General features: G+C 43.4%; 1 protein-coding gene across 4 annotated transcripts in view; it reads right to left on the reverse strand.

Annotated features, from left to right (window-relative positions):
* The window catches only part of c6h8orf37 (chromosome 6 C8orf37 homolog), a 33,814-nt gene extending 27,401 nt beyond the window's left edge, over positions 1 to 6,413 (reverse strand). For 3 of the 4 annotated variants that reach the window (XM_041189142.1, XM_041189141.1, XM_041189144.1), the window contains exons 1-2: positions 6,271 to 6,406; positions 2,271 to 2,373 (exon numbers count right to left, since the gene is read on the reverse strand). In XM_041189142.1, the coding sequence (XP_041045076.1) occupies positions 2,271 to 2,373; positions 6,271 to 6,392 (225 nt within the window). In that variant the 5' untranslated portion in view covers positions 6,393 to 6,406. Of the gene's footprint in view, positions 1 to 2,270; positions 2,374 to 6,270 lie in introns of all 4 variants that reach the window. The other variant, XM_041189143.1, reaches the window with a different exon arrangement.
* Positions 6,414 to 27,366: the final 20,953 nt, after the last annotated feature.

Below are 27,366 nucleotides of genomic sequence, written 5' to 3' on the forward strand. Positions count from 1 at the left end.
ATGGTAGAGACAGAGTCATTGAATATTTTTAAGGCAGACATAGATAGATTCTTGAGTAACAAAGAAGTCAAGAGATATAGCTGGTTGGCTGGAGAGTGGCATTGAGGCTACAAACAGGTCAGCCATGAATGGTGAAGGAGGCTCGAGGTGCTGAATGACTATTCCTGTACCTAATGTGTAAATTCATATGTATATATGTATGTTTGTATGTAACCACCTGCTGCATGAAGCAAAAAAAGATCAATAGTGCTCAACATTTTTATGCACTGAGGAATGGGTTAAATTTCAGCTTACAAAAACATTTTGCTGTGCATACATTCTGCTATTGTACCTCAGTGCTTGATTACATGAACCAGTCTGCACTTTTAGCAAGGTCTTCTAAATCTTGCTAGGCCATGGTCCACGCAATAAACAATTTAGCGAAGTACTGTACTATTGCATGACATGAATTCCCTTAGCTGCATGACCCCTTCTCAGGCCAGCACACTGAAATCCTGTGCCACTGCAATTTTTCTTTATCTACCTAGCTGTTAATTTGCAATAGCACAACAGGAATAGAACAGTGCATAGTATATTAATTACATAGAATGTACAGCATAGAAACAGGCCAGTTGGCCCTTGTCAGTGTTTATGCTTGACACAAGCCTCCTTCCTCCCCTCTTCATTTAATCATATCAGCAAGATCTTCTATTTCTTTCTCCTTTCTCTATATACCTAACTTCCCCTTAAGTGCATCTGAACTTCCTCTTAAATCCATCATTCATATGAAGATGAGTTGGTGATAATCAATCAAGCGGTTATTTCAACACAAAATTTCATGCTAGTGAAACTGAATGTGGTAGCATGCTACATTTTACTTTGTAACTAAGGTAACTTTGTTGAAAGGAAAATTGTAATGTTGTCAAGCTTTCCCATGAAAAGGGCACCCTGTTGGACTGGATATTACAAAACTAATTATATTTCCAACAAGAGAGTAAGTATAAATTGTGCTGAATTATCCAACTTGCATAGCATTGTGAATTAGGTTTGGCTAGGAGAAGAATGTGCCATGTGACATCTTGGTGTGAAATTGCTAATTAATGCTGTGGATCCATATCCACTATGAACTGATTTGAAGCTGCCCAAATTCACTTCATGCTTAACCTTGACAGCCAGCAGATAGAAAAAGATTACATTCTGTCTGGTCTGAGCTCAAAGTAAACATTGCCCTGAATTTTCTAAGCAGCGGCAATGATGGTCAGATTGCTGCTGCCCTCGAAGATTCCTCCGAGGTGACGTGGCTGTCAAAGAAACGTGCAACATCCCCCTGGGAACTCCACTGGAGCAGAGTCGGGTGAAGACACTGGAGTGGAGTAGAATTGGAGGAAGAAAGGACATGTCCACTTTTTACGGTGTTAGCTGCTGTGTGGCAAATTTAAAGGTCCAAACTTTGAATGTTAGTGAATGGATGAGTGAATGGGCAGATGGGTATGAGGCTAGGGTAGGTGAGTGAAGTGGGCAAGTAGGAAGACATGTGGGATGGGTGAGGTGGATGAGTGGGTAGTCAGGCTGAGGGCTAGTCGGGGTGGTACTCTGGTTGGGGGGTGGGGGGTGTGGGGAGGAGTTAGGTGGTCGATGGGTTAGTCGGGGGGTTGTGGGGGTAGATCAGGTGAGTAGTCAGGGGATCGGGGCAGTTGGGGGAAAAATCTGGCGGATCGGGGTATAGTCTGAGGCGGTCGGGGCGGGGTGGTTTGAGAGGTAGTTGGGTTATCGGCGACGTGATTGGGACGTCAGTTGTAGAGTTATGTAGATATTAGACAAGGTTTTAAACTGTCTAACATTTTCCTTGGTAACTATCCAGTTAAGTACAATGGCAATGTACAAAGTCTCTGACCCCAGCTCAGAGTTGGAAACATTCGTGGAGGGCCCCAGGCAGCAGGGGAATTGCCCTTTGGAAGTTTAATCCTCTTGGACATTTCCCACGTAGGTCTGTGTGCCAGGACCGCCTTGGGGTCCGGTTGCGCATCTTCAGTTGTACATCCAGTCTCAGCGCAACAGGAGACTGGAAGATTTGTCCCCTTGTATATCAGAAACCAGTGTAAATCGAGGCATGGTTTAGGTTTAGGCTGGGGTAACATAGGAGATTATAAAATAACCACCGTACAATATATATTCAAACTGACAGGAAGGTTGTTTCTTACACAGATCTACAAGATCATTTAAACACATACAAGATAGTGCTAAAGTGTTTCTTGTGTATTACTATAAATGGGTTTTCACAAAACACTTACAGAAAGATCAGATATGCTTGGATCATCATGAAAAATATCTTCAATAAGATCACTTAAATCGTCTTCCTCTTTGGAAGTTTCTTTAGGTGGGACAGAAGGTGCACTGAAAAATGAAACACAACATGTTTCCTAGCAGGAAAGACAGTGGAACAGCAATGGCAGGAGTTTCTAGGAATAATTTGGGAGACACAGCAAAAATTCATCCCTAGGAAGAAGGGAGGACGAGGCAACCATGGCCGACAAGGGAAGTCAGGGACAGCATAAAAGCTAAAGAGAAAGCATACAATGTGGCGAAGAGCAGTGGGAAACCAACAGATTGGGAAGCCTACAAAGACCAACAGAGGACGACTAAAAAAGAAATAAGGAGGGAGAAGATTAAATTTGAGGGTAAACTAGCCAGTAATATAAAAGAAGATTGCAAGAGTTTTTTAGATATATAAAGGGTAAGAGAAAGGCAAAAGTGGACATTGGGCCGCTGGAAAATGACGCTGGAGAAGTAGTAGTGGGGAACAAAGAAATGGCAGAGGAACTGAATAGGTACTTTGTGTCAGTCTTCACAGTGGAAGACACGAGTGACATCCCCAAAGTTCAAGAGAGTCAGGGGGCAGAGGTGAGTATGGTGGCCATTACCAAGGAGAAGGTGCTAGGAAAACTGAAAGGTCTGAAGGTGGATAAATCACCTGGACCAGATGGATTACACCCCAGAGTTCTGAAGGAGATAGCTGAAGAGATAGTGGAGAGGTTAGTGGTGATCTTTCAGGAATCACTGGAGTCAGGGAGGGTCCCAGAGGACTGGAAAATCACTAATGTAACCTCCCTGTTTAAGAAGGGAGTGAGGCAAAAGACGGGAAATTACAGGCCGATTAGCCTGACCTCAGTTGTTGGTAAGATTTTAAAGCACATTATTAAGGATGAGATTTCAGAATACTTGGAAGTGCATGGTAAAATAGGGCAAAGTCAACATGGTTTCATCAAGGGGAGGTCAGGCCTGACAAATCGGTTAGAATTCTTTGAAGAGGTAATGAGTAGGTTAGACAAAGGAGAGCCAATGGATGTTATCTACTTGGACTTCCAGAAGGCCTTTGACAAGGTGCCGCACAGGAGGCTGCTCAGTAAGATAACAGCTCATGGTGTTAGAGGCAAGGTACTAGCATGGATAGAAGATTGGCTGTCCGCCAGGAGGCAGAGAGTGGGGATAAGGGGGTCCTTCTCAGGATAGCGGCCGGTGACTACTGGAGTTCCACATGGGTCAGTGTTGGGACCACAACTTTTCACTTTATACATTAATGATCCAGATGAAGGAACTGAGGGCATCCTGGTTAATTTTGCAGATGATACAAAGATAGGTGGAGGGACAGGTAGTATTGAGGAGGCACGGAGGTTGCAGAAGGATTTGAACAGATTAGGAGAAGGGGCAAAGAAGTGGCAAATGGAATACAACGTGGGGAAGTGTGAGATTATGCACCTTGGTAGGAAGAATAGAGGCATAGATTATTTTCTAAATGGGGAGAGAATTCAGAAATCTGGAGTGCAAAGGGATTTGGGAGTCCTAGTCCAGGATTCTCTTAAGGTTAACTTGCAGGTTGATGTGGAAGTTAGGCAGGTAAATGCAATGTTGGCATTTATTTTGAGAGGACTAGAATATAAAAGCAGGGATGTGCTGCTTTATAAGGCTCTGCTCAGACCACATTTAGAATATTGTGAGCAATTTTGGGCCCCATATCCCAGGAAGGTTGTGCTGGCCCTGGAGAGGGTCCAGAGGAGGTTCATGAGAATACCAGGAATGAAAGGCTTAACATATGAGGAACGTTTGAGGACTCTGGATCTATACTCGATGTAGTTTAGAAGGATGAGGGGGGATCTGATTGAAACTTACAGAATACTGAAAGGCCTGGATAGAGTGGACGTGGGGAAGATGTTTCCATTAGTAGGAGAGACTAGGACCCGAGGGCACAGCCTCAGAGTAAAGGGAAGACCTTTTAGAACAGAGATGAGGTGAAACTTCTTTAGCCAGAGTGGTGAATCTATGGAATTCATTGCCACAGAAGGCTGTGGAGGCCAGGTCATTGAATGTATTTAAGACTGAGATAGATAGATTCTTGATTGATAAGGGGATCAAAGGTTACGTTGAGAAGGTGGAAGAATGGGGTTGAGAAAGTATCAGCCATGATTGAATGGCGGAGTAGACTCGATGGGCCGAATGGCCTAATTTCTGCTCCTATGTCTTATGGTCTTATGTTACTCTTTACCGAATCTTTGTATCTGTGTAAGAGAAGGGTACATTGATAAACCTGCAGCTCCAATTGTTTCACATTAGGATCACATTAGGAATGGAAAGGAAAACTGCAAACACCTTAAATCTGATTTAAAAACAGAAAACATTGGAAATACACAGAAGGCTAGTCAGCACCTGTAAACAGAAAACATACAATTGTGACATTTTGGAAGTCAGTTGGATTGTCATATCTTTAAGAGAAAATGAAGAAGCTACATTGTGAAAGTTCGTGCCCAAGACAAAATTGCAACTGCTCTAAGGAAATTTACTATAGCGGTCAACATGATAGCCAAGAGCCAGAAGCATTGTGGGAGAGGATTAAAGACATAGAAAGAATAGAGAAGGAGATGTAGTAACCCTGATAATAAAGGACAGTAGTGAGAAAGGATCTTGACTCAGGAGTTCAGGAGGTAGAATCAGTACAAGTGGAGATTAGGAATAACAAAGATCAGAAAATGATGACAGGAATAGTTGATAGGTCTGTAACAGTTGTCAGTCCATTGGACAGAACATTGAGCAAGAAATACCTGATGCTTCTAGCAAAAGCAATGTAATAATTATGGGGACTTTAATCTTCATAAAGACTGGACAAATCAAATGGCAAAGGTAGTCTGGAAGATGATTTTGTAGAAGACTTTTGTGACAGCTTCCTAGAATATTACATTGTGGAATCAACTAGGGATAAAGCTATTTTAGATCTAGTATTGTAAAATGAGACAAGGTTAATTAGTAATCTCATAATAAAAGATCCTCTGTGAGCAACTGATTATACAGTTGAATTCCAGACTGAGTTTGAAAGTGACATACTCCAGTCCTAAACAAGAATCTTAAATTTAAACAAAGCCAATTACCTAGACACAAGAGGAGAGCTGGTTAAGGTTAACTGGGTAAACAGATTAACAGATTAACAAGTATAGTGATAACTAAACGGTGGGAAACATTTAAAGAAATCATTCAAAATGTTCATTAAAATGCACTCCATCAAAAAAAAACAAGAATTCAGCAAGAAAGGTCAATTTATTAGCGTGATTTATTAGAGAAGTTGAGATTAGTACTAGATTAAAAGAAGTTTCTAATGATGCAAAGAATAGTAAACCCGATGATTGTGAATTTTAGGAGCCAAATAGCCACCAAAAAATTGACCAAAAGGGGGAAAATGAGAGTAAACTAACCAGGATTTTAACTAGCCACTGCTTTGCTAAAAAAAATTAACACAGGCTCAAATGCCAACACAAAATTTTTCCAGCCTAAGTCGTTCACTGAATAAATCCTGTGAAGAGCCCATAACTGGGTATTAAACTGTACAGCAAACTCGCTATATGACGGAGCACTATGTTGGTGAAAAAGTGAAAATTACTGAAAATAAGGTTTTATCCGTGATGAATAATTGGGAAGTAAATGGCAAACCTTTTATAAAGTCCCCTACATTATAAAAGTTACTGTACTACATCTCAAAAGTACTTTATCGACCCTGACGTGCAAGTCGCTAATGCAAGCTCATTTCTTCCTCAACCAGGGAGTCCAGAAATAACTGGCTCAGAACCAAAACACAAGCTGCCCGGCCACTGGTGACCAACGGCCAGTCAGTCCTGCTCCGGATTAACATCCCACTGAACCCGATTAACCAGCTGCGATGGGAAAGCGCAGCTGCTCACAAGTGCGGCAGACTCACTGTCCCCCAAACAGACCGCTGCAGCTCAGAGAAACAAATTACTGGGATTTAACCTGATTTTCACCTCCTTGTCCGATCCCCCAACCCCGGCCATTCCCTCACGACTAGTCGCCGACCCGTCCCTGCAGAACCGCAACTCCACTTCATCCAGGAGCTCATCCAGGTCGTCCGCCATGACAGCAGCGCCGGTTGCTTGGAGCCGGCGAGGACGCGCACGCTTAGACGCACGGTGCCGCGGATGTACGCACATTGCGCACTGTGCCTGACCCGAAGCGCGCCTGTGAGTGCGTGGGAACACGCGCGTGGAGCAGACTCAGGCAGGGAAGCGAGCGAGAAATGCGAGAGAGCGAGACGGGAGGGTGTCAGAGACTCAGCGCTTCTACAATTCTCCATGCAGGAGGATGGTGTACTTACTCTCATTTGGAGCAAATAAACGCAACACAAAGTGAAAAGGATTCTAAAAATCTAAAATAAGCACACAATTTTCAAAATGTAGATCAGCATGTAAAAAATAGGCTAACCTTCAGGCGGGAATCCTCCATATTTACTTCAATCATTATTCTTGATAAAATGATTATATGTGAATTTGGAACACACTGCTTATATCGTGTAAGAGCTGAAAATGGCATTACAGAGGATCAACTATTATCCATACACATTATTACATATTGCCAACCTAGATCTTGTTCGTCCTTTGAGATGAAGATGAGAATGTTCATCTGGGGTGTTTGGTTGGATTCTAGCGGGTATTTAGGTGACTGCTAAGGCTGATCTGCGCCTGGAATGTTCTGCAAATAAGACAGGATATTGCGGGTGATTGAGTTTAGGAGGAGTTGCTGGCCTGGGATTCCCTCTCCTTGTGTTTTCTCTCTGCCTCTACACTTGCTTTCAAAGGAGGCCACTCTTTATTTGGCTGTGCCAGGTGCAGTGATCCTGAGTGAGCTTCCCCCAGTTAATATCAAATTTAATTTTCAAAGTTAATATCAAAACTCCTAAGTGAAGCCTTGAGAGTCTCCTTGCAGTACTTCGTCTGACTGCCATGAAAGTTCACCCCAGACTCAAACTCTTCACAGAAGATTTGCTTTGATAAGCAAGTGTCAAGCATTCTGGCTACAGGACAAGCGCAACTCAGCTGTGACTGTCTCAATATTGTGTGGATGCCAGCTTGGGAGAAAACTTCCATGTCTGGTATTCTGTCATGCCACCTAAGCAGAAGGCAGCTCAAGTGAAAGTGATTTGAGCTTCTTGACATGACACCGGTACGCAGTCCAAGGGTGGAGGTGGTGGTATTGTCACTGGACTAGTAATCCAGGGACCCAGGATAATATTCTGGGGACCTGGTTCGAATGGGTGTACAGTTGGGAGGGAGTTGTCCTGGGAGTCCTCAATATCAACTCGGACCCCATGAAGTCTCATGGCATCAGGTCAAATGTGGGCAAGGAAACCTCCCGCTGATTGTCACCCACTGCAACACCTCTCACCCCACCTCCCATCCTCAGCTGATGAAACAGTGCTTCTTCATGTTGAACACTACTTGGAGAAGCACTGAGGGTGGCAAGGGTACAGAATGGACTCTGGGTGGGGGACTTCAATGTCCATCACCAAGAGTGGCTCGGTAGCCCCAGTACCAAATGAGCTGGCCAAGTCCTAAAGGACATAGCTGCTAGACTGGATTTGCAACAGATGGTGAGAGAACCAACAAGAGGAAAAAACATACTTGACCTTATCTTCACCAACCTGTTTGCCACAGACGCATCTGTCCATGACAGTATTGGTAGGAGTGACCACCTCACAGTCATTGTGGAGATGAAGTCCCACCTTTACACTGAGGATTCTCTCTATTGTGTTGTGTGGCACTACCACCATCTAAATGGGGTTGACTTCAAACAGATATGACAACTCAAGAGTGGGCCACCATGAGGCGCTGTGGGCCATCAGCAGCAGTAGAATTGTACTCAACCACAATCTGTAACCTCACGGCCCAGTACATACCCCAATCTACCATTACCACCAAGCCAGGGGATCTACCCTGGTTCAATGAAAAGTGCAAGAGGGCATGCCAGGAACAGCACCAGGCATACCTAAAAATAAGCTGTCAACTAGTGAAGCTACAACACAGGACTACTTGTGTACCAAACAGCATAAACAGCAAGCGATAGACAGAGCTAAGCAATTCTGCAACCAATGGATCAGACCTAAGCTCTGCAGTCCTGCCACATCCAGTTGTGAATGGTGGTGGACAATTAAACAACTCACTGGAGGAGAGGCTCCACAAATATCCCCATCCTCAATGATGGGGGAGCCCAGCACATCAATGAAAAATAAAAGGCTGAAGCATTTGCAACAATCTTCAGCCAGAATTGCTGAGTGGATGATTATCTCAGTCTCCTCCTGAGCTCCCCAGTATCACAGATACCTGTCTTTAGCCAATTCAATTCACTCCATGTGATATCAAGAAATGGCTGAAGGCACTGGATACTGCAAAGTCTTTGGTCTCTGACAATATTCCGGCAACAGTACTGAAGACTTGTGTTCCAGATCTTGTCGTGCCCCTAACTAATCCAGTCCAGTGCAACTACAACACTGGCATCTACCCAACCATGTGGAAATTGCTCAGCTATGTCCTGTACACAAAAAATAAGACAAATCCAACTCTGCCAATTACTGCCCCATATCTACTCTTGATCATAAGTAAAGTGATGGAAGGGGTCATTAACAGTGTTGTTAAGTGGCACTTGCTTAGCAATAACCTGCTCACTGATGCCCAGTTTGGGTTCTGCCAGGGTCACTTAGCTCCTGAGATCATTACAGCCTTGGTTCAAACATGGACAAAAGAGCAGAACTCGAGGCGAGAGTAAACACCCTTGACATCAGGCAGCATTTGATCGAGAGTGGCATCAAGGACCCCTAGCAAAACTGGAACCAATGGGAATCAGGGGGAAAACTCTCTGCTTGTTGGAGTCATACCTAACACAAATGAAGATGGTTGATATCACCACCATCAACTCCTTTTGTCCTTTTGTCTATGACATCTTTGGCAATCTCTTCTTTGCCTCCATCTACCACTGGCCCCCTATCCAGCTCTACCTGTCCCACCCCCCTCTACCAGCTTATATTTCACCTCATTTCTCTATTTCCTTAGTTCTGATGAAGAGTCATACGGACTCAAAGCGTCAACTGTATTCCTCTCTGCAGGTGCTCTCAGACCTGCTGAGGTTTTCCCGGTATTTATGTTTTTGTTGTTGAAGATGGTTGTGGTTGTTGGAGGTCAATCATCTCAGTTCCAGGACATCGCTGCAGGAGTTCCTCAGGCCCAGCCATCTTCTGCTACTTCATCAATGACCTTTCTTCCATCATAAGGTCAGAAGTGGAGTATCTAAAAGGCGCTCGATACAGAGTCAGCTTAGGTAAAGAAAGTAACAGTTTTATTCAGTACAACTTTGCTTACAGGGGAAATGCTGTCTTAGAAGCTCTAAGAGGCAATTTTGAAGTTTCACAGTTTCTGTTGGTTATATATACCATTTTTGGGTTAACTTACCATTAACTTGCAATTTTCTTAACTTGTATGTCTAATTCTTACATCCTTAATTACAATTCAGTTTACAACATAAACACGGAATGAGCTGTTCATCACCTCTGTAATTACGGACGAATTTGTAAAACAATCACATAATGACCTGCCCTTTAGAACAAACGATGTTCACAGTTATTTCCAAAACATAAACTTTGCTTATCTATCCTGATATTTTTCTGCTGTGCCAAGTTATCTGCATATCTCAGCTTGACTCTGAGGTTAAACCATCCAGTTTATTACAGTATAACTCATAGACCATTCATCAACTTATTTTATCCTGACCCAAAGGTCACATTCCTTTAGCTTTACCATGGATTGACCCATAGGTTAGTTCAATGACTTGGATGAAGGGACAGATGGTATGGGTGCTAAATTTCCTGATTACACAAAGATAGGTAGGAAAGTAAGTTGTGAAGAGGACATAGGGAGGCTACAAAGTGACATAGATAGGTTAAATAAGTGGGAAAAGATCTGGCAAATGGAATATAATGTGGGCAAGTGTGAAATTGTCCATTTTGGCAGGAAGAATAAAATATGAGTATATTATTTAAATGGTGAGAGATTGCAGAGATCCGAGATCCAGAGGGATCTGGGTGTCCTAGTGCATGAATCACAAAAGGCTAGTATGCGGGTACATCAAGTAATTAGGAAAGCTAATAGAATGTCATTGTTTATTGTGAGGGGAATTGAATAAAATTAGAGAGTATGCTTCAGTTGTACAGGGCACTGGTGAGACCGCATCTGGAGTTCTGTGCACAGTATTGGTCTCCTTATTTAAGGAAAGATGTAAATGCATTAGAAGCAGTTCATGGAAGGTTTACTAGAACCTCAGTGAAAAACAATGGGCTGTATTTTTCATTTGGGGTTGGGACACCAACATTGAGACCAAATGTGGGTCCTGACCCTGCACTGTTTCTGGAACAGTCACCTGACATGTTTTTGGTGATTTTGCCAATGAATGGCAAAAGAGCATGCTTGCTGTCCAATAATGGATGGCAGACAGGCTTCCGAGGCACAATAGGTGGCTCTCCAGTGACACCACATCAGCAGCCCCACCATCTGAGGTGGGAATGACACCTGGGCCCGAACCAATTTCAGGACCATAGCCTTTATTAAAGAATAGTGTCAATGAAGGAGACATAGTTTATATCAAATGAATATCAGCAGGAAATTTGATTCCATTGCCATTTAAACATTCGACATTGCTAGACTATTCACCAATGTTCCACTTAAGGAACCCATAGATATTTGCACTGTGCCACCATATCATGGCGATCCAGACCAGCCACCATTGTGTGAATCAATATTCACAGAGCTTATGAACTTGACAACACATGCAGTTGAGTTCAGTTTTAATTACACCATGTGTGCCCAAATAGATGGTGTTGCTCTGGGATCCCTTCTAGGCCCAGATCTCATAAGCATCTTTGTTAGGTTCCATGAGAAACGTGTCTTCGATGAATGACACCTAACCTCCTATCCCTTGCATAAATGTGGATGATGCATTTGCTATGTTTAAATCCGCAGCTGCATGTAATAATTTCCAACCTGTACTCAAAGTCACCTTTGAAATGGAACAGTCAAATGAACTCCCTTTCCTTGAACGTACTAGTTGAGAAATCTGCCAGTGGGTTTTTTACCATGGTCTACCGCAAACCTACCTTCACTGGTCAATATACGTGTTCAGATTCTTACAGTTCCATGTGCTATAAGATTGGCTTTATCGGAAACCCCAAAAATAAGGCCTGAGCCACTTTCTGTCCATGCAAGCTTGATGCTGAAATAGGGCACGTCAAAGACATCCTGTTGGATAATAGCTACCCTGATCAGATCATTTCACACTGTGTATCACGTAAACTCATGGAAAGGCCAAGACTGTCACATGCGGCCCTGAAAAGTGCCTGGTCTACCTCAGATTACTTTGGAAGGGCAAGGTACCTCAAAAATTTGAGCAACAGGTGAAGCTAGCTGTTTCACACTGCTATTACGCAGCAGCAACAGGAGTGGTATTCATCACTAACAGGATGCTGCTACCAAGCCAAAAAGATGTTCTGCTCATCACACAAATGAGTAATGTGGTATATGAATTTCAGTGCTAATGTGATGTTGGGAATGGAGGTTGTATGTTCCAAAGACTGGTGGATCATATCAAACAACATGTCCCTTCCCGTGTTTGTAATGGGCAAGGTGCAGACCGTACCCAACCAGCACGTGCTTGTAAAACTCAAAACACAGTGTCCCACATTAGATGTGATTCCGCGATTGGACAACATTTGCTAAATAATCCTCAGTGTGCTAAGAATTATGCTGACAACCGATTTAAGGTTTAAGGCACATTTGCGTGTACTGGATGCTACAAATATTAATACACAGGGCCCTGTTCTTTGCAGACAAGAAGAACATGTACACACATTGTGCCTGTTTCAGCTAAACTAAATAAGTAACAACCATTTGTTTGTTCATCCCTCAGGGCAATGTCTTGACCAATCAGAGTGAAGCTTTGTGGTTTAAATATCAAAGAATGCTTGGCAATTAACTGTCAGTCACCATCATTTGGTACATTCTCCATGGCAACGCCTCTACCAATCAGAGTCCACTTGCCAACCAATCAGAACTCTCTTCTCATATAGTATAAATATGCTGTTCCCCGACATTGTTATTTTCTTGCGAATTGTCCTGATGAGTTCAAGCTAAAACACTCCAACAAAAAAATCTCTTTTTCCAGTAATACTTAAGTTCTGTACTACAAAATGACAATTTGCCATTTAAAACTTTGACTATTTTAAAAACATTTCTTACAACTTTGCTCCTATCTACCTACAGTGAGAATAGATATTAAAACCAATTGGTTTGAAGAAAGCAAACCAAAATTCTCCACCTGTCCCTGATCTGTATTCTAGGCGTATAATACCTACAGGACAAATGATTGTAGTTAGATAGCTTAAAGCTTCCAGAATTGTTCAGAATTTAGGTTCACTTTACTCCCCCAACTGTGGAGTGATATCATTTTTGTGAGGTCAGGTGATGTGATCCATCAGAGTGTTATCAGAGGGTCTGTGCCTTTCACTGAGTTTCTCTGTCTCCGTTACATCTGTTTGGATGATGCAACCTTCCATACTAGTGGTTCTGATATGTCTTCCTTTATCCTGAACTGAGAATTCCTTTCCACTGTGGTTGACAGGGCCCTTTCAATTCATGTCCATTTCAATTCATGCCGTTTTGCTGATATCTCCTCCTCTCCCCCCCGCCCCCGGATAACCATGATACAGTTTTGAAGAAAAGTCACAATGAACTCAAAATGTTAACTCTGTTTCTCTTGCCACAGATGCTGCCAGACCTGCTGAGTTTTTCCAGCACTTTGTTTTTACTTCAGATCTCCAGCATCTGCTGCATTTTGCTTTTATTATCATGATATGTTTTCCCTTGTCCCCAACTTTCACCCCACCAGCCTCCATATTCAAAGGACATTCCTCCGCCAACTTTGCTACCTCTATCATGGTGCTACCACCAAAAGCATCTTCCTCTGCCCTCCCTTTCAGCATTTCAAAGCGACTGTTCCCTCCACGACACCCTGGTCCACCCCTCAGTCTCCCCCAACACCCCCTTGTGTTCCTACGGCACCTTTCCATGCAAGCGCAGGAGATGCAACAGCTCCTCTCTTTTCACTATCCAAGCTCCTAAACACTCCTTCCAAATGAAATAGTGTTTTACTTGTACTCCTTTCAATTTAGTATACTGTATTTGCTGCTCATGTTGTAGTCTCTTCTATGTTGGAGAGACCAAGTGTAGATTGGTGAAACCCTTATTAACTCCACAAGCATGACTCAGAGCTTCCTGTCGCCTGTCACTTCAATTCTCCACCTTGCTCCCACTTTGACCTTTCTGTCCTTGGCCTGCTACAGTGTTCCAATGAAGCTCAAAGCAAATTCGAGGAACAGCACCACATCTTTCGACTTGGCATTCTGAACTCAACACTAAGTTCAACAACTCTAGACCATAACCCCGACCCAATTTTGTTTCACTTTTTGCTGGTTCCTTTTATTTCTTGTCTCTTTCTTAATCCTTTTACCCTGCATTTGAATGGCTGCTATCACATTTGCAACTCATCTAGACACATCTTTTATTTCTTTACTTATCACATTACTACTCACTTTGGCTTTGCACCATGAAACCATTTACTATTTACTCTCTTTTGCTATCAACCCTATCACAGACCTTCCCTTTTGATCTTCTTTCCACTCTCCCTCCTTTCACCTGCTCAAAACCTATGACATTTCTAATTTTTGTCTGCTCTGTTGAAACATTAACTCTGTTTCTTTCTCCACCAATGCTTCCAGATCTACTGAGTATTTACAATATTATGTGAATTGAATATCAATTGTGTTTAATTATATGCCAGTAGAGAAGGCCAAAATTGGTTGAATGCTGTTGTGAAACCAGCTTGTAATTGTCCGCTCTATCGCATTTCCCACCGGGCACAGAAGAGAGGATTCAGATGGGCTGGATGCTCCTGGAGTAACCTAGGTGGATGGTCCCGGAGCGTGCACTTGCTGATCCTCCTTCCCATGGCTGCCCAAGGGCTCTTGGCTGACTCCTTGAGGAGAAGGGGAAGCTGGAGTGAGATTGAGCTGCCTCACACCCATCTCACATTGAGACTTTTGGAGGCCATCTATGGTGTCAGCAATGGAGTTCAACCTGCGCAGCAGTGCAGGGCCGATGTGCTGGACCAAGGTCTCCATGGCGGCCACCAGCCTAGCTGCAGTGTTGGCTTCAGCATTGGCATGCCGGTGCTATCACCTCAGCCTGAAGGCAGACTGACTCCTCCATCGTGCCCTGCAATCTGGGGAGGGCAGCAGACATCCCTTCCTGGTGTTCCTGAGCTTGCCTTTACAGGGCCAGCAACTGAGGTATGACCGAGTCCAGAGGCTCCTCATCTGACTTGGACTTAGTGGATTTCTGGCCTCCAGCAGTCCTCAGGGTGCCAGAAATGTAGGAATTCCCTGCTGCCACCTGCTGTGGATCAGACAGTGCGATGTGCTCACCACATTGTGACCACAAGGCTACTTTAGAACTAGGTCCCACCGAGGTGTGTGTCTTTGCGCTGGTGGAGGATATGGGTGAGTGCTGTGGGACTTCAATTAGGGTGTCTATTTTCAAAGTCCTTGAGGACCTTGATGTCAGGCATTCCTCCACCACTCTATACCTCTCCCTTTGTGTGTCAGCTTGACCTGCAGGAAGACAGATGGAGAGATGTAAGCGGGACGCTGGGGGGGTGGGGGTAGTGAGTTGTCAGATAAGGACACGATTCATAGTGCAGATGAAGGTGTGTGTGAGAGAGTGAATGGTGATGTCCCTTGAACTGGCAATGAGTGAGATCCCTGTGGATGTGTGATGGGTTTGTGAGTGTTTGAGTTGAGAATGATGAGAAGAATGACTTTCTCTGGTGAAACGGAAGAGATCATTCATCTTCTTTCAGCACTGGGAGGCTGTCCTCTTTTGCAGGGCATTGGTGCTGACCACCGCTGCCACAACCTCCCATGCTGGATTGGTGACCTTGCTTGCTGCTCTTCACCCAGAGTAGGTTTGGAGGGCTTTGCAGTGGGCTTGTCCTGCATCCAGTCATGACTTTGTAACAGCTTCCGATGCCTTAGAGAGAGCTAGCTCTGTGCAGGGGCACCCTGATGATGGGTAGACGATAGGCACATTTCCAACTACAGGCCTCAAATATAATTCTGGTATATGCATGTCTGTGTGCAGGAGGTGCAAATCATTTAGCCAATATTTTCCTTTAACTATATAATTTGAGAACATGGGTGCTGCAAAACCTGCTGGGTTGTCTGGGGTTAGTGTCACATTTCTATTTGACCATTTACCCATGGAAAAAATTTGTAAAAAAAAATAATTACTTCAAATGCTATGGAATGATTCTTTTAGCACTTGCTGTCTGGCAGTAGCTGGACAGGTGCATAGTTAGATCATCAGGTTACTTAAATGCCTTTAAATCACTACAAGCTCACCTTTTTTAATCTGCTTCACAAAGTAGGCATCACGGATATTTGCCCAATAGCTGCAGGGTCCTTTCTAATATGTTGGATCCCAACAACGTCATTAGAACCCAACTGTAATTTATACTTGGAGGCCTGAGCAAGAAATGCCAGTCAACTCCGCAAAGAAGTGGATCGGAACCAGAAGAGGCCTAGAGAGGTAAGTTTTAATTTTTTAAAACATTTCTTGTGTGGCCAACAGGAGTGGGAGCGCTCTTCTATGCATCACAAAGATTTTTAGCTCTCCATCCTTCTAATCTCTTCAACCCCAAATAGATATAGGGCATGGTGGGTCAATTCTCATAAAAATAAGATGCTTAGACATCTTATGCGAGCACTACTGAAAGTATCTGGAAGGATCTCCAATTTTATGAACAGAAAGATAGCCTGGTCAAAGAGTTAATTTTGTATGAATATTGTGCAACTATTTATTAGGGTGTATTAGAAGGGTATTTCTCCTAATTATGTACATGTTTATTTAATAATCTTTTATTTTATTATTCTTTCACGTTACTGACTAAGCCAGTATTTTTATAACCTATCCCTAATTGCCTGTGAGAAGGCATTCAAGAGCTGCCTTCTTGATAGTCCATGTGGTGTAAGTGCACTCACAGTGCTGTTAGGGAGGGAGTTCCAGGGTTAAAAAATCTCAGAAAGCAGCTTCTATTTCAAGGTCCTTGAAAAGACTAATGCCTTCATAACGTGCTTATACATATGATATTTGACAACAAAGTGTCATAAAATCTTGCAATTCTCAAGAGGTTGCTTCCATGGTATAGGCCATGGTATTTGGCACATTTGAATTGAGCTCAAGTTAATTGTACAGCTATAAAAAAAAAACTAAGGATATTGATATTGATCAGTAGATATTGTGGTGTGATGATAGTAATTTGGCTATTAACATTATCCTGAAATTTCAGATGCATTTTTATATATCTAAAAAGAACTGAAGGAAAGATTCATTCCAGTTCCTCTGTCGGGAGCACCATCTTGGAACAATGCCAGCTCAGCTGTGCATTGCTGCTCCTCTGCAGTCTGACCCTATTTCCCTCAGAACGTGTGTACAGCAATAGACGCAATAGGCTCCCCATTGCTTTCATCGTATCTAACACTCCAGTATTTCCGATCAATCTAGTGAAAGAGCACGCCAGAGACATGAACATTAAATGCAAAAAATAAATTTTAAAGGGATGACCTCAATGGAATGAGAACAAGTACAATTTGTCTTTCTGTAAACACTATTAAACAGGACAAGTGCTTTAATGGTCAGATATGATATTAGACAACACATTTCAAATCAGATGGAACATCTAATCACAGAACATGTGTGAGAATATATAAATATGCATTTCCGCTGCAGGGTCAGTAAAATTAGGATTTATTTATATTGAGAGAATATATTTTAAAAAATCTTTTAGAATTACTCTTAATTTGATAGCAGCTTTTGCTTTAACTGAGAATGTGCAGTTTATCTGCACATTCTCTATTAGCTATAAGAGCTATTAATGAGTATAATTTGCTATTGGCACATTGATTGATTACAATGATCCTTTTTTATCACACTTTCTAGAACTCAACCACTTAAGTCACTGCAAATTCATAAAGCAAGAATACAAAAATGCTGAGGGAGAACTGAGTACTGAATAGGGGATAACATTGCACTGAGACATTCATTAACCCCTTCTTTGGGCAGATAGTGTTATGATGCTTAGTAGTGCTGATTTGTTTTCTGCCTCATGCCTATTTTCCAGTTGTTTGGGAGTTTCTGCCCTGTTTGCACATGACATGTATTTCTAGTCATGGGTTGGGAGGGGTCAAAGAGATTGCAAAATAAAGGCACTGAGATTTAAGTTATATTTAAAGGAAGTAGAAGTGACATTCAAATGGCTTCCATATCGATTACTTCCCATAATGCTCATTGCAGGTCATGTGTTTCACCATCCACCTTTGTAATATCGCCCATCTCCATCCCTGCCTCAGCAGTTCTGCTGCTGATGCCCTCATAGGTGCCTTTATTACCTCCAAAGTTTATTATTCCAATGCTTTCCTGCTCAGCCATCTTGATACCACCCTGTGTAAATTTGAGTTCATTCAAAATTCTGCTGCTTATGCGCTAACTCACACCAAGCCCTATTCACCACCACCTGTCTACTTGCTGACTTATTCGTGCCTGATTCAGGAACCTTTCAGAAATTCTGTTCCTCCATTCTGGCTTCTCATGCCTCCCTAATTTCCTTATACCCACTGCTGACACCTCTGGCTTCAGCTATCTAGGCCTCAAGCGTTGGAATTACTCCCCTAAACCTCATTGCCTTTCTACCATTCTCTCCTTTAAGGCATTTCTTAAATCCAACCTCTTTGATAAAGTTTCTATTCACTTGTCCTAATATCCTCTTATGTGGCATGGTATCAACTTTTGTTTGATAATAATCCTGTGAGGCACTTTGGGACCATTTACTATGTTACAAGTGCTGGTTTCCCAAAAGAATTGTACCTTTGTAGTTCAAGGCACTAATTCTGCTATCAGAGTAGCAATAGCGATTTTTTGTTTCAATAGCCATGTTGGAAGGGCAATAACAAACTGCAGAGGACCATTGAAGGATTCATCAGAACAGATTCAGAGGAACTCCCAGATGGGCTGGTAAAATGGGCAGAGCAGTGGCAAATTGAATTTAATCCTGATATGTGTGAGATGATGCATTTTGGGAGGACTAACACAGCAAGGGAGTACACAATGAATGGTAGGACCCTAGGAAATAAAAAGGATCAAAGGGACCTCGGTGTACATGCCCATAGATCCCTGAAGGCAGCAGCATGGGTAGATAAGGTGGTTAAGAAGGCATATGGGATACTTGCCTTTATTAGCTGAGGCATAGCATATAAGAGCAGGGAGGTTATGTTGGAGCTGTATAAAATGCTAGTTAGGCCACAGCTGGAGTACTGTGTGCAGTTCTGGTCGCAACACTATAGGAAGGATGTGATTGCACTAGAGAGGGTGCAGAGGAGATTCACTAGGATGTTACTTCTGCTAGAGTGTTTCAGCTATGAAGAGAGATGGATAGGCTGGGGTTGTTTTCCTTAGAGCAGAGAAGGCTGAGGGTGGAGACTTGATAGAGGAATACAAAATTATGAGGGGCATAAGTAGGGTAGATAGGATGAAACTTTTCTCCTTAGTGGAAGTGTTAATAACCAGAGGGCATAGATTTAATGTGAGGGGCCGAAGGTTTAGAGGGGATTTGAGGAAATTTTTTTCACCCTGAGGGTGGTGGAATCTGGAACACACTGCCTGAGGGTGTGGTAGAGGCAGGAACCCTCACAACATTTAAGAAATATTTAGATGAGCACTGGAAATGCCATAGCATACAGGGCTATGGGCCAAGTGCTGGAAAATGGGATTAGAATAGATAGGTACTTGATGGTCAGCATGGACATAATGGGCTGAAGGGCCTGTTTCTGTGCTGTATAACTCTATGACTCTATGACATAGCATGTTTCACCAACATTGGAATTTCTTGATGAGGTAACTAGGAGCAAGCTGACTCACTCAAAACAGCATACTCAGATGTAGTGTCTCTCAATAGGTTACTTTTTAAACTAGATAACACTTTGCATTCTCATGTGCACAGAGCTGTTTTTGATAGTACTGGTTTTGTGTGAAGATTGATTACTGTAAGAGTAAATCAAGGGATGAAAGTGAGAGAGGAACTTAAAAAATTACAATCACCAGGGAAAAGCGTACTGAGAAAGTTATTAGAACTAAAGGCTGACAAGTCACCAGGACCTGATGGACTTCATCCTCTGACCCCCCCAAAAAAAAATAGCTGCTGATGTAGTAGATGCACTGGTTTTAATTTTCTGAAATCCCCTTGATTCTGGAAAGGTCCCATCAGATTAGAAAATAGCAAATATGTGTGCAAGAAAGGAAGGAGATGGAAAGCAGTTGACTACAGGCCAGTTAGCCTAACATCTGTCATAGGAAAATGGTAGAATCTATTATTAAGGAGGTTAAAGCAGCACACTTAGAAAATCTCAATGCAAGTAGGTGGAGCCAACATGGTTTTGTGAAAGGAAAATTGTGTTTAACTAACTTATAGGAATTCTTTGAGGAAGTAACAAGCAATGTGAATAAAGGGGAACCTGTAGATACCACATCTACCATATACTTGGATTTTCAAAAGACATTTGATAAGGTACCACATCAAAGGTTACTATAGATGATAAGAGCACAAGGTGTAGGGGGGGTAACATAATAGCAAGGTTGAGGATTGATTAGCTAACAGGAAGCAGAGATAGGGAAAAATAGGTCAGTTTGGGTAGGCTAGCCGAAACCAGTGAAATTTCACAAGTGTCAGTGGCGAGGGCCTCAACCATTTTACAACCTATATAAATTACTTGGACGAGGCGAATGAATATATGGTTGATAAATTTGTGGATGACACAAAGATATATAGGAAAGTAAATTGTGAGGACAGAAAGAGTTTACAAAGGGATTTAGATTGGTTAAGTGAGTGGGAAAAAAATGGCATATGGAGTATAATGCCACTTTGGCAGGAAGAATAGAAAAACAATATATTCTTTAAATGGAGAAAGATTGCAAACCTTGGTGGTACAAAGTCCTGGTACATGAATCATAAAAGTTAGAATGTAGGTACAGCAAGTGATTAAGAAGGCAAATAGAATGTTGGTGTTTATTGCAAGGGCAATGAATTATAAAAGTAGGGAAGTTTTGCTACAATTGTATAGGCTTTGATGAGACCAACTGGAGTACTATGCACAGTTTTGCTCCTTTTATTTGAGAATGGATATAATAGCATTAGAAGCAGTTCAAGGAAGGTTCATTCGACTGATTCCTAGGATGAGGGCGTTTCCATATGAGGAAAGATTGGGCAAGTTGGACCTGTATCCATTTGAGTTTAGAAGAATGAAAGGTGATCTTATTGGAACATATAAGATCCTGAGGGAAACTGACAGGGCGGATGCTGAGGGGATGTTTCCCCTTATGGGAGAGACTAGAACTAGTGGACACAGTTTTAAAAATAAATGGTTCCCCATTTAAGATGGAGATGAAGAGAAATTTTTTTGTCTTACAAGTTCATTTGTAGAATTCTCTTTACCAGACACCAGTTGAAGGAGGCTCAATGAATATTTTTAAGGCTGAGTTAGATAGATTCTTGATTGACAAATGGAGTCAAAGGGTATAGAGCAGTCTTGACCAACTCTGCCCGCAGGTCAGATTGCAGTCCCCAAGTCTTCCGGATTCAGCCCCACAAACTTGTTGGACAGACAACTGACTAATGTTTGAAAAGTGCTGTAAAGCTGCTCAGCCAATCATAGGCTGGCTTCTTCCTGCATTGCTGTTGATAGGATCAGCAGCAAATGTGGGAGAAACCAGGCTGTGATTGGACAAGCAGCAAATAATGGGAAGCTAAGTTTGCAAAGTCAGTTCCAGGGCCTGGAGTGAGAACCGGTGGGGAGGGCCCGGGGAAAGAGAGAGAGAGAGCAGGGCCTGGGGCAAGAGTCAGATGCCTGGGTACCCAGAGTGAGAACTGAGCACCTGAGGGCCCAGAGCGAGATCGAGAGTGAGAGTGCAGCTAGGGCCCGGAGCAAGAAAGAGAGGTGGGAGGGCCCGAGATGACAACAGCGGGGTGGGGTGGGGGGAGGGGCTGGGGGCCCAGGGTGAAAGCAGGGGGCCTAGGGGCCCGGAGCAAGAATGGGGCCACAGGTGTGTGAGAATGAGGGGAGAGTGTGAGTGTTTGAGAGGAGAGAGTGTTTGAGAGAGTAGAGTGTGAGGCGGTATGTGTGTGCGTGTGTGTGTGTGTGATGGAAGAGTGTGAGTGAGTGTATGTGAGAGGGAGAGTGAGGGCTGAATTTTGTGGCTCCTCCTGCTGGCAGGAATTTTTAGTAAGACTAATTTTAACTGTGTAACTGTAATCCTCTGTGCTTAAGTTTTATTTTCTTCTTGTTAATAAAGCTTTTACTTTCAATTTTTAAAATCCCAAGTGTATCATTGGGCTTCTTGATGCTGAGATCAGTACATTTTATTCTCGTTTTCAGAATTCAAAAAAATGGGTATGGCCCATAAGCCAATTTTCCCTCTGGGCTTTGGTTTGCACAGCAATTAACATCTGCTGTAGTCTTAACAGTGTGTGTTTGTGCGTGTGAGAGAGGAGAGCGTGAGTGTATGTGTGAAAGGGGAAAATGTGAATGTGTGTGTGTGAGAGGGGAGAGTGTGAGTATATGTGTGAGAGAGGGGGCAGAATGTGCACGTGTGTGTGAGAGGGGAGAGTGTGAGTATATGTGTGAGAGAGGGGGCAGAATATGCACGTGTGTGTGAGAGGGGAAAGTGTGCATGTTTGTGAGAAGGGAGAGTGTGTGTGTACTTGTGAATATATGGGTGAGAGGTGAGAGTGTGAGTGTATGTGTAAGAGGAGAGAGTGTGAATGTGTGTGAGGGGAGAGTGTTTGTGTGTGTGAGATAGAAGAGAGTGTGTGTGTTTGAGAAAGAGAGAAGGGAGACAGAGAGTGTGAGTGTGTGTGAGAGAATGAGAGAAGGGAGAGTGTGTGTCTGGCTTACTCCCAGTCTCAGGGTTCTCATCCACCCTCACCACTACACACCAACACGCACTCTCACTCATTCTGAGTGGATGAGGGTAAGTGAGTGAGCCTGCTGGACACATCCACTCTCACCCTCTCACACTCTAATGGTCATTTATATTTATTACTCATTTCTTTAAATTATTAATTTATTGCTTTGACATTGTGGTTTTGCTCAGCAAGTTGATTATTTTCATACGTCCGATTTCACTTTTTGAAATTCACGCTTATTGTTGTTCCAAACCTCATCTTTCTGAAACTTGCTCATTGGTCTTTTGAGTGAGAAAAAAATTGAAATGTGCTTCCCCACCTCCTCCTCCAAGCAAAAAGGTTGGACAAGGCTGGTATAGAGGCTAGGCAGGAAAGTAGAGCTGAGGCCACAATCAGGTCAGCCATGATCTTATCAAATGGTGGAGCAGAATTGAGGGGCTGAATGGCCTACTCCCGCTTTTAATTCATACTTGTATGTTCGTTTGAGTCCCAGAGAAATTGGTGTTCGGACTGTTTCCCCTCACTATCTCAGAGTTTTGTTGAGTAACAGAAGTTGTAAAGACAATTCAATTGTGTCACTGTAATTCAGATCAATATCTGAGCCTATTGTAAATTCTTATGCCTATTTTAAGAGTAAGCATATGTGCAACTGTCTACAAGTTTGAAACTAATATAAAGTTTTGTGCTACTGTTAGAATCTTGAGTTTGATTCAAGTGGGATGGGGGAATGGGCCTGCATATGGCAGTGGTCAATTAATGTAAATTAACGTAAGGTTAGGTATCTTGACAGAGATAATGGCAATTATAGATTGAAAGTTTACACTTTCAGTGATAGCAATGCTTTCAGAGCTGAAATGACCTTGTTCTTTTAAGCAATGTGGTCAAGTTGATCTTTGCCTTCTCTGGGATAATGGTGTTAGTTTCTGGAATGTCGAGTCAAAGAGCCCTTTCAGTGGGATGATTTTCTGTTCCACTTGGGCACTCTCTGTAGCACAAGTTACTCTATCTGAACTGGTTGGTTTAACTCTCAGCCTCCTTGTCTCAGGCAAGTGGTACAATTGAGTGGTACACTTAGCTTTGCCTGCACCTGGTTGGTATAGCCAAGCAATTTGACTGTGATAACGTCTTACATTCTGCCATGAATATACATGTACTTGCTTGTAGTACCTTTCTACTTCCACTAGGCAAGATTAATTTACAGAAGTATAGACAAGGTGAAGCAGCTTCTCACTGTCAGAGAACATACGTCCAATGAAGACAAAGAAGGTGGAATCGTCCGCTCCTGTTTGTGACGGGTGTCATAGCATGTAGGAGCTGAAAGTATCAGGAGATCACTAAAATCAGCTTCATGTTGTTATAAAACCAGTTGGTGATGATCTGCTCCACACGTCAATGGTGGGCTGCGTTTCCCACCACTGCATGTCGGGAACCTAATTTCAATACTTTAGCATCTCATTATAAGCCCTGCTCGCCGGAATCATCCACTCACACTAGATCATCCAGGCACATGGCGACATGTTTCACAACTGTACATAAGCGATGTGCACGTGGCGAGCTGCACTTCGCTTGGGACTTCGAGGCTTGTTTCCCTGCCTCACTTCGGACAGCACTTGCGGTCATCGGTGCCAGGCTTCACAGGCAGCATCACATCACTTTTAGGTGACCCATGGGAAAGTCTCTACCTACCAGACCAGCCGTAAGGCAGGGGTGACTTTTCAACGGCTGCAGGGCTGGGGCTTGCTTGGGAAAGAGGCAGAAGTGGCCTCAGGCAAGGGAAGAGGCTGCAGCGCTAGGGCATTACTGGGGAAGGGGCATATCCCAGGCTGTGTGTGGAGGCAAATGTTGATCTGTGCAAGTGGTCTTAAGATGTTGAGGGCTGAGGAGGCAGTCTTCAGACAAGATGAGGCCAGATGGAGATGTGAGGGTGTGTGTGAGAGAGTCCCTTGAGCTGACAGTGAGTGAGATGCCAGTGAATATGTGATGGCCTTGTGCGTGTGTGAGTTTAGAGTGATGAGATGGTTGCCTTACCCTGGCAGTATGAATGAGATCATTCATCCTTTTTCTGCACTGGAAGGCCAACCCCTTCTGTGCAGCATTGGCACTGACCACCACTGCCACCACTTCTCAAGCCAGAGTGGTGAGATTGCTGGACCTCCTGCAGCCAGAGAGAGGGTAGAAGACATCATGGTGGGCCTCCAAAAGGCATTCCAGTGATGGGTCACTGAAGTCTTCTTGGCTTTCAGGGCCATGTTTTCACTGGAGCAGTCCTGGGCTGCAAGCTTTGAGAACTGTGTGCATGGCTGCAGTTTAGCTATGGCACCCGGAGTGAGGAAAAGGTGAGGCAATGGTATAGTGGGCGATTCAGAGGCCGCCCGCCAGCGAGATGATGTGTTTCCTGTGGCTGCATAATTAATAAGGCAGGAAGTGCGAAGTATGGCGCGAAAACCGGCCTTTGTGGCTGGTGGGTAAAACACCTTTTCTCAAGCCTGGTACCATGCTTAGTGCAATTCAGGGATGATTTCGCCCAGTGAGTCTGCTGAAAAACGTTACAAGTGTCCTCTTATATACTTTGAAATTAAGAGAAACATTCCATTGAATAAGCCAATCTGGGTGACACATAGGGCAGAATTTCCCCCCTCCTCCTCCACTGTCGGGGAGGAAGTTGAAGAGCGGGCACATGGAGGCCCGCCTCCAATCAACGCCCCCAATTGGGGGCGTGCCACCATTTTAAGTGGGCGGGCCAATTAAGGCCTGCCCAGCGTGACGTCCGCATGGAAGTGCTATGTGCTCCCTGTGCAGGCGGTGAGGAATCCCTAAACCCAAGAGTGCGCTTGTGCTTGTGCACATGCACGAAAGAGCACACTCATCTCCCTGAGGCAAAGTGCTGCCTCAGGGAGGTTGGCTCTATTGTAACAAATATTAAAAATAGAAAAAAAAAATTCCCTGACAAGTCCCCTCATGTGACACTGTCGCATGAATTGGGACATGTCCATAACCTGTGGATGAGGTTTCATGCTTTTTCTAATGCCCGCCAGGGCTCCTGGCCTGCTCACCAACCTTAAGATTGGACGGGCAGGTCCATTAATTACTTTAATTACTCTGTTAATGGCCTCAATTTTACGCACCCCCCGCTCGCAGACAGGAGAACCCTGGCCATAGATCTGAAGGGATTACCTCCTGTTTGATGTCAATCATTTTTAATGGTTTTGTAAGTATTCTGGAAGTTGTTAAAGTTGTTGAGGCATGGATATATAGGCATACCAAGCTCCATTTTACTTTCCCAATGTTTTTCAATCTAGAAGTCTATACTTGCCTTAGAGGCAGTACAGTGATGATTCACTAGATTGGTTCCTGGGATGAGAGGGTTGTCCTACGATGAGAGGCTGCATAACTTGGATCCATATTCTCTGGAGTTTAGAAGAATGAGAGGTGACTTAATCGAAACATACAAGATTCTGAATAGACTTTGACAGGGTAGATACTGAGAGGTTATTTCCCCTGTCTGGGGAATTGAAAATATGGGGGCACAGTTTGAGGATAAGGGGCCAATCTTTAAGGACTGAGATGAGGAGAAATTTCTTCACACAGGGGGTTGTGAATCCTTGGAATTCTCTACACCAGAGGGTTGTGGAAGTTCCATTATTGAATACATTTAAGGCTGAGATGGACAGATTTTTGATTCGTCAAGGAATTAAGGATATGGGATGCGAGCAAGAAAGTGGACTTGAGGCAGAAGATCAGCCATGATTGGATTGAATGGTGGAACAGGCTCAAGGGGCCGTATGGCTTAGTCCTGCCCCTTCTTATAAGGCATAGCATATTTATGTCCCACTAACAAGCTATTCATGAGCTCAATCCTTATTGCTAGTTGTCTCATCACATAGAAACATAGAAACTAGGAGCAGGTGTAGGTCATGTGGCCCTTTGAGCCTGCTCCATCATTCAATATGATCATGGCTGATCCTCTATCTCAATGCCATATTCCCGGTTTCTTTCCATACCCCTTGATGCCTCTAATATCCAAAAATTTATCAATTTCTCTCTTGAATATACTCAGTGACATGGCCCCCATAGCCTTCTGTGGTAGAGAATTCCACAGGTTAACCACCCTCTGTGTGAAGAAATTTTTCCTCATCTCAGTCCTAAATGGCCTGCCCTGTATCCTGAGACTGTGGCTCCTGGTCCTAGACTCCCCAACCAGGGGAAACGTCCTCCCTGCATCCAGTCTGTCTAGCCCTGTTAGAATTTTATACGTTTCAATCAATTTCCCTCTCAGTCTTCTAAACTCTAGTGAATACAGGTCCAGTCAAACCAATCTCTCCTCATATGACAGTCCTGCCATCCCCAGTATCAGCCTAGTTAACCTTCGCTGCTCTCCCTCTGTGGTAAGTATATCCTTTCTTTGGTGGGGAGACCAAAACTGCATGCAATACTCCAGGTGTGGTCTCACCAAGGCCCTGTACAACTACAGCAAGACATCCCTCCTTCTGAACTCAAATCCTCTTGCAATGAAGGCCAACATACAATTTGCCTTCCTAATTGTTTGCTGCACCTGCCTATTTACTTTCATTGACTGGTTTACAAGGACATCCAGATCCCTTTGTACATCCACATTTCCCAATATACCACCATTTAAATATTACTCTGCCTTTCTGTTTTTCACACTGAAGCGTATAATTTCACATTTATCCATGTTATACCGCATCTGCCATGTGTTTACCAACACCCACAACTTGTCTAAATCACCCTGAAGCCTCCTTGCATCCTCCTCACAACTCACAACCCTGCCCAGTTTTGTGTGGTCAGCAAACTTGGAAATATTGCATTTGGTCCCTCATCCAAGTAATTTATATATATTGTGAATAGCTGGGGCCCAAGCACTGATCCCTGCAGTAAACCACTTGTCTCTGCCTGCCAACCGGAAAAGACCCATTTATTCCCACTGGC

Source organism: Carcharodon carcharias, chromosome 6 (genome assembly GCF_017639515.1).
Source record: "Carcharodon carcharias isolate sCarCar2 chromosome 6, sCarCar2.pri, whole genome shotgun sequence".
Lineage (NCBI taxonomy): Eukaryota > Metazoa > Chordata > Chondrichthyes > Lamniformes > Lamnidae > Carcharodon > Carcharodon carcharias.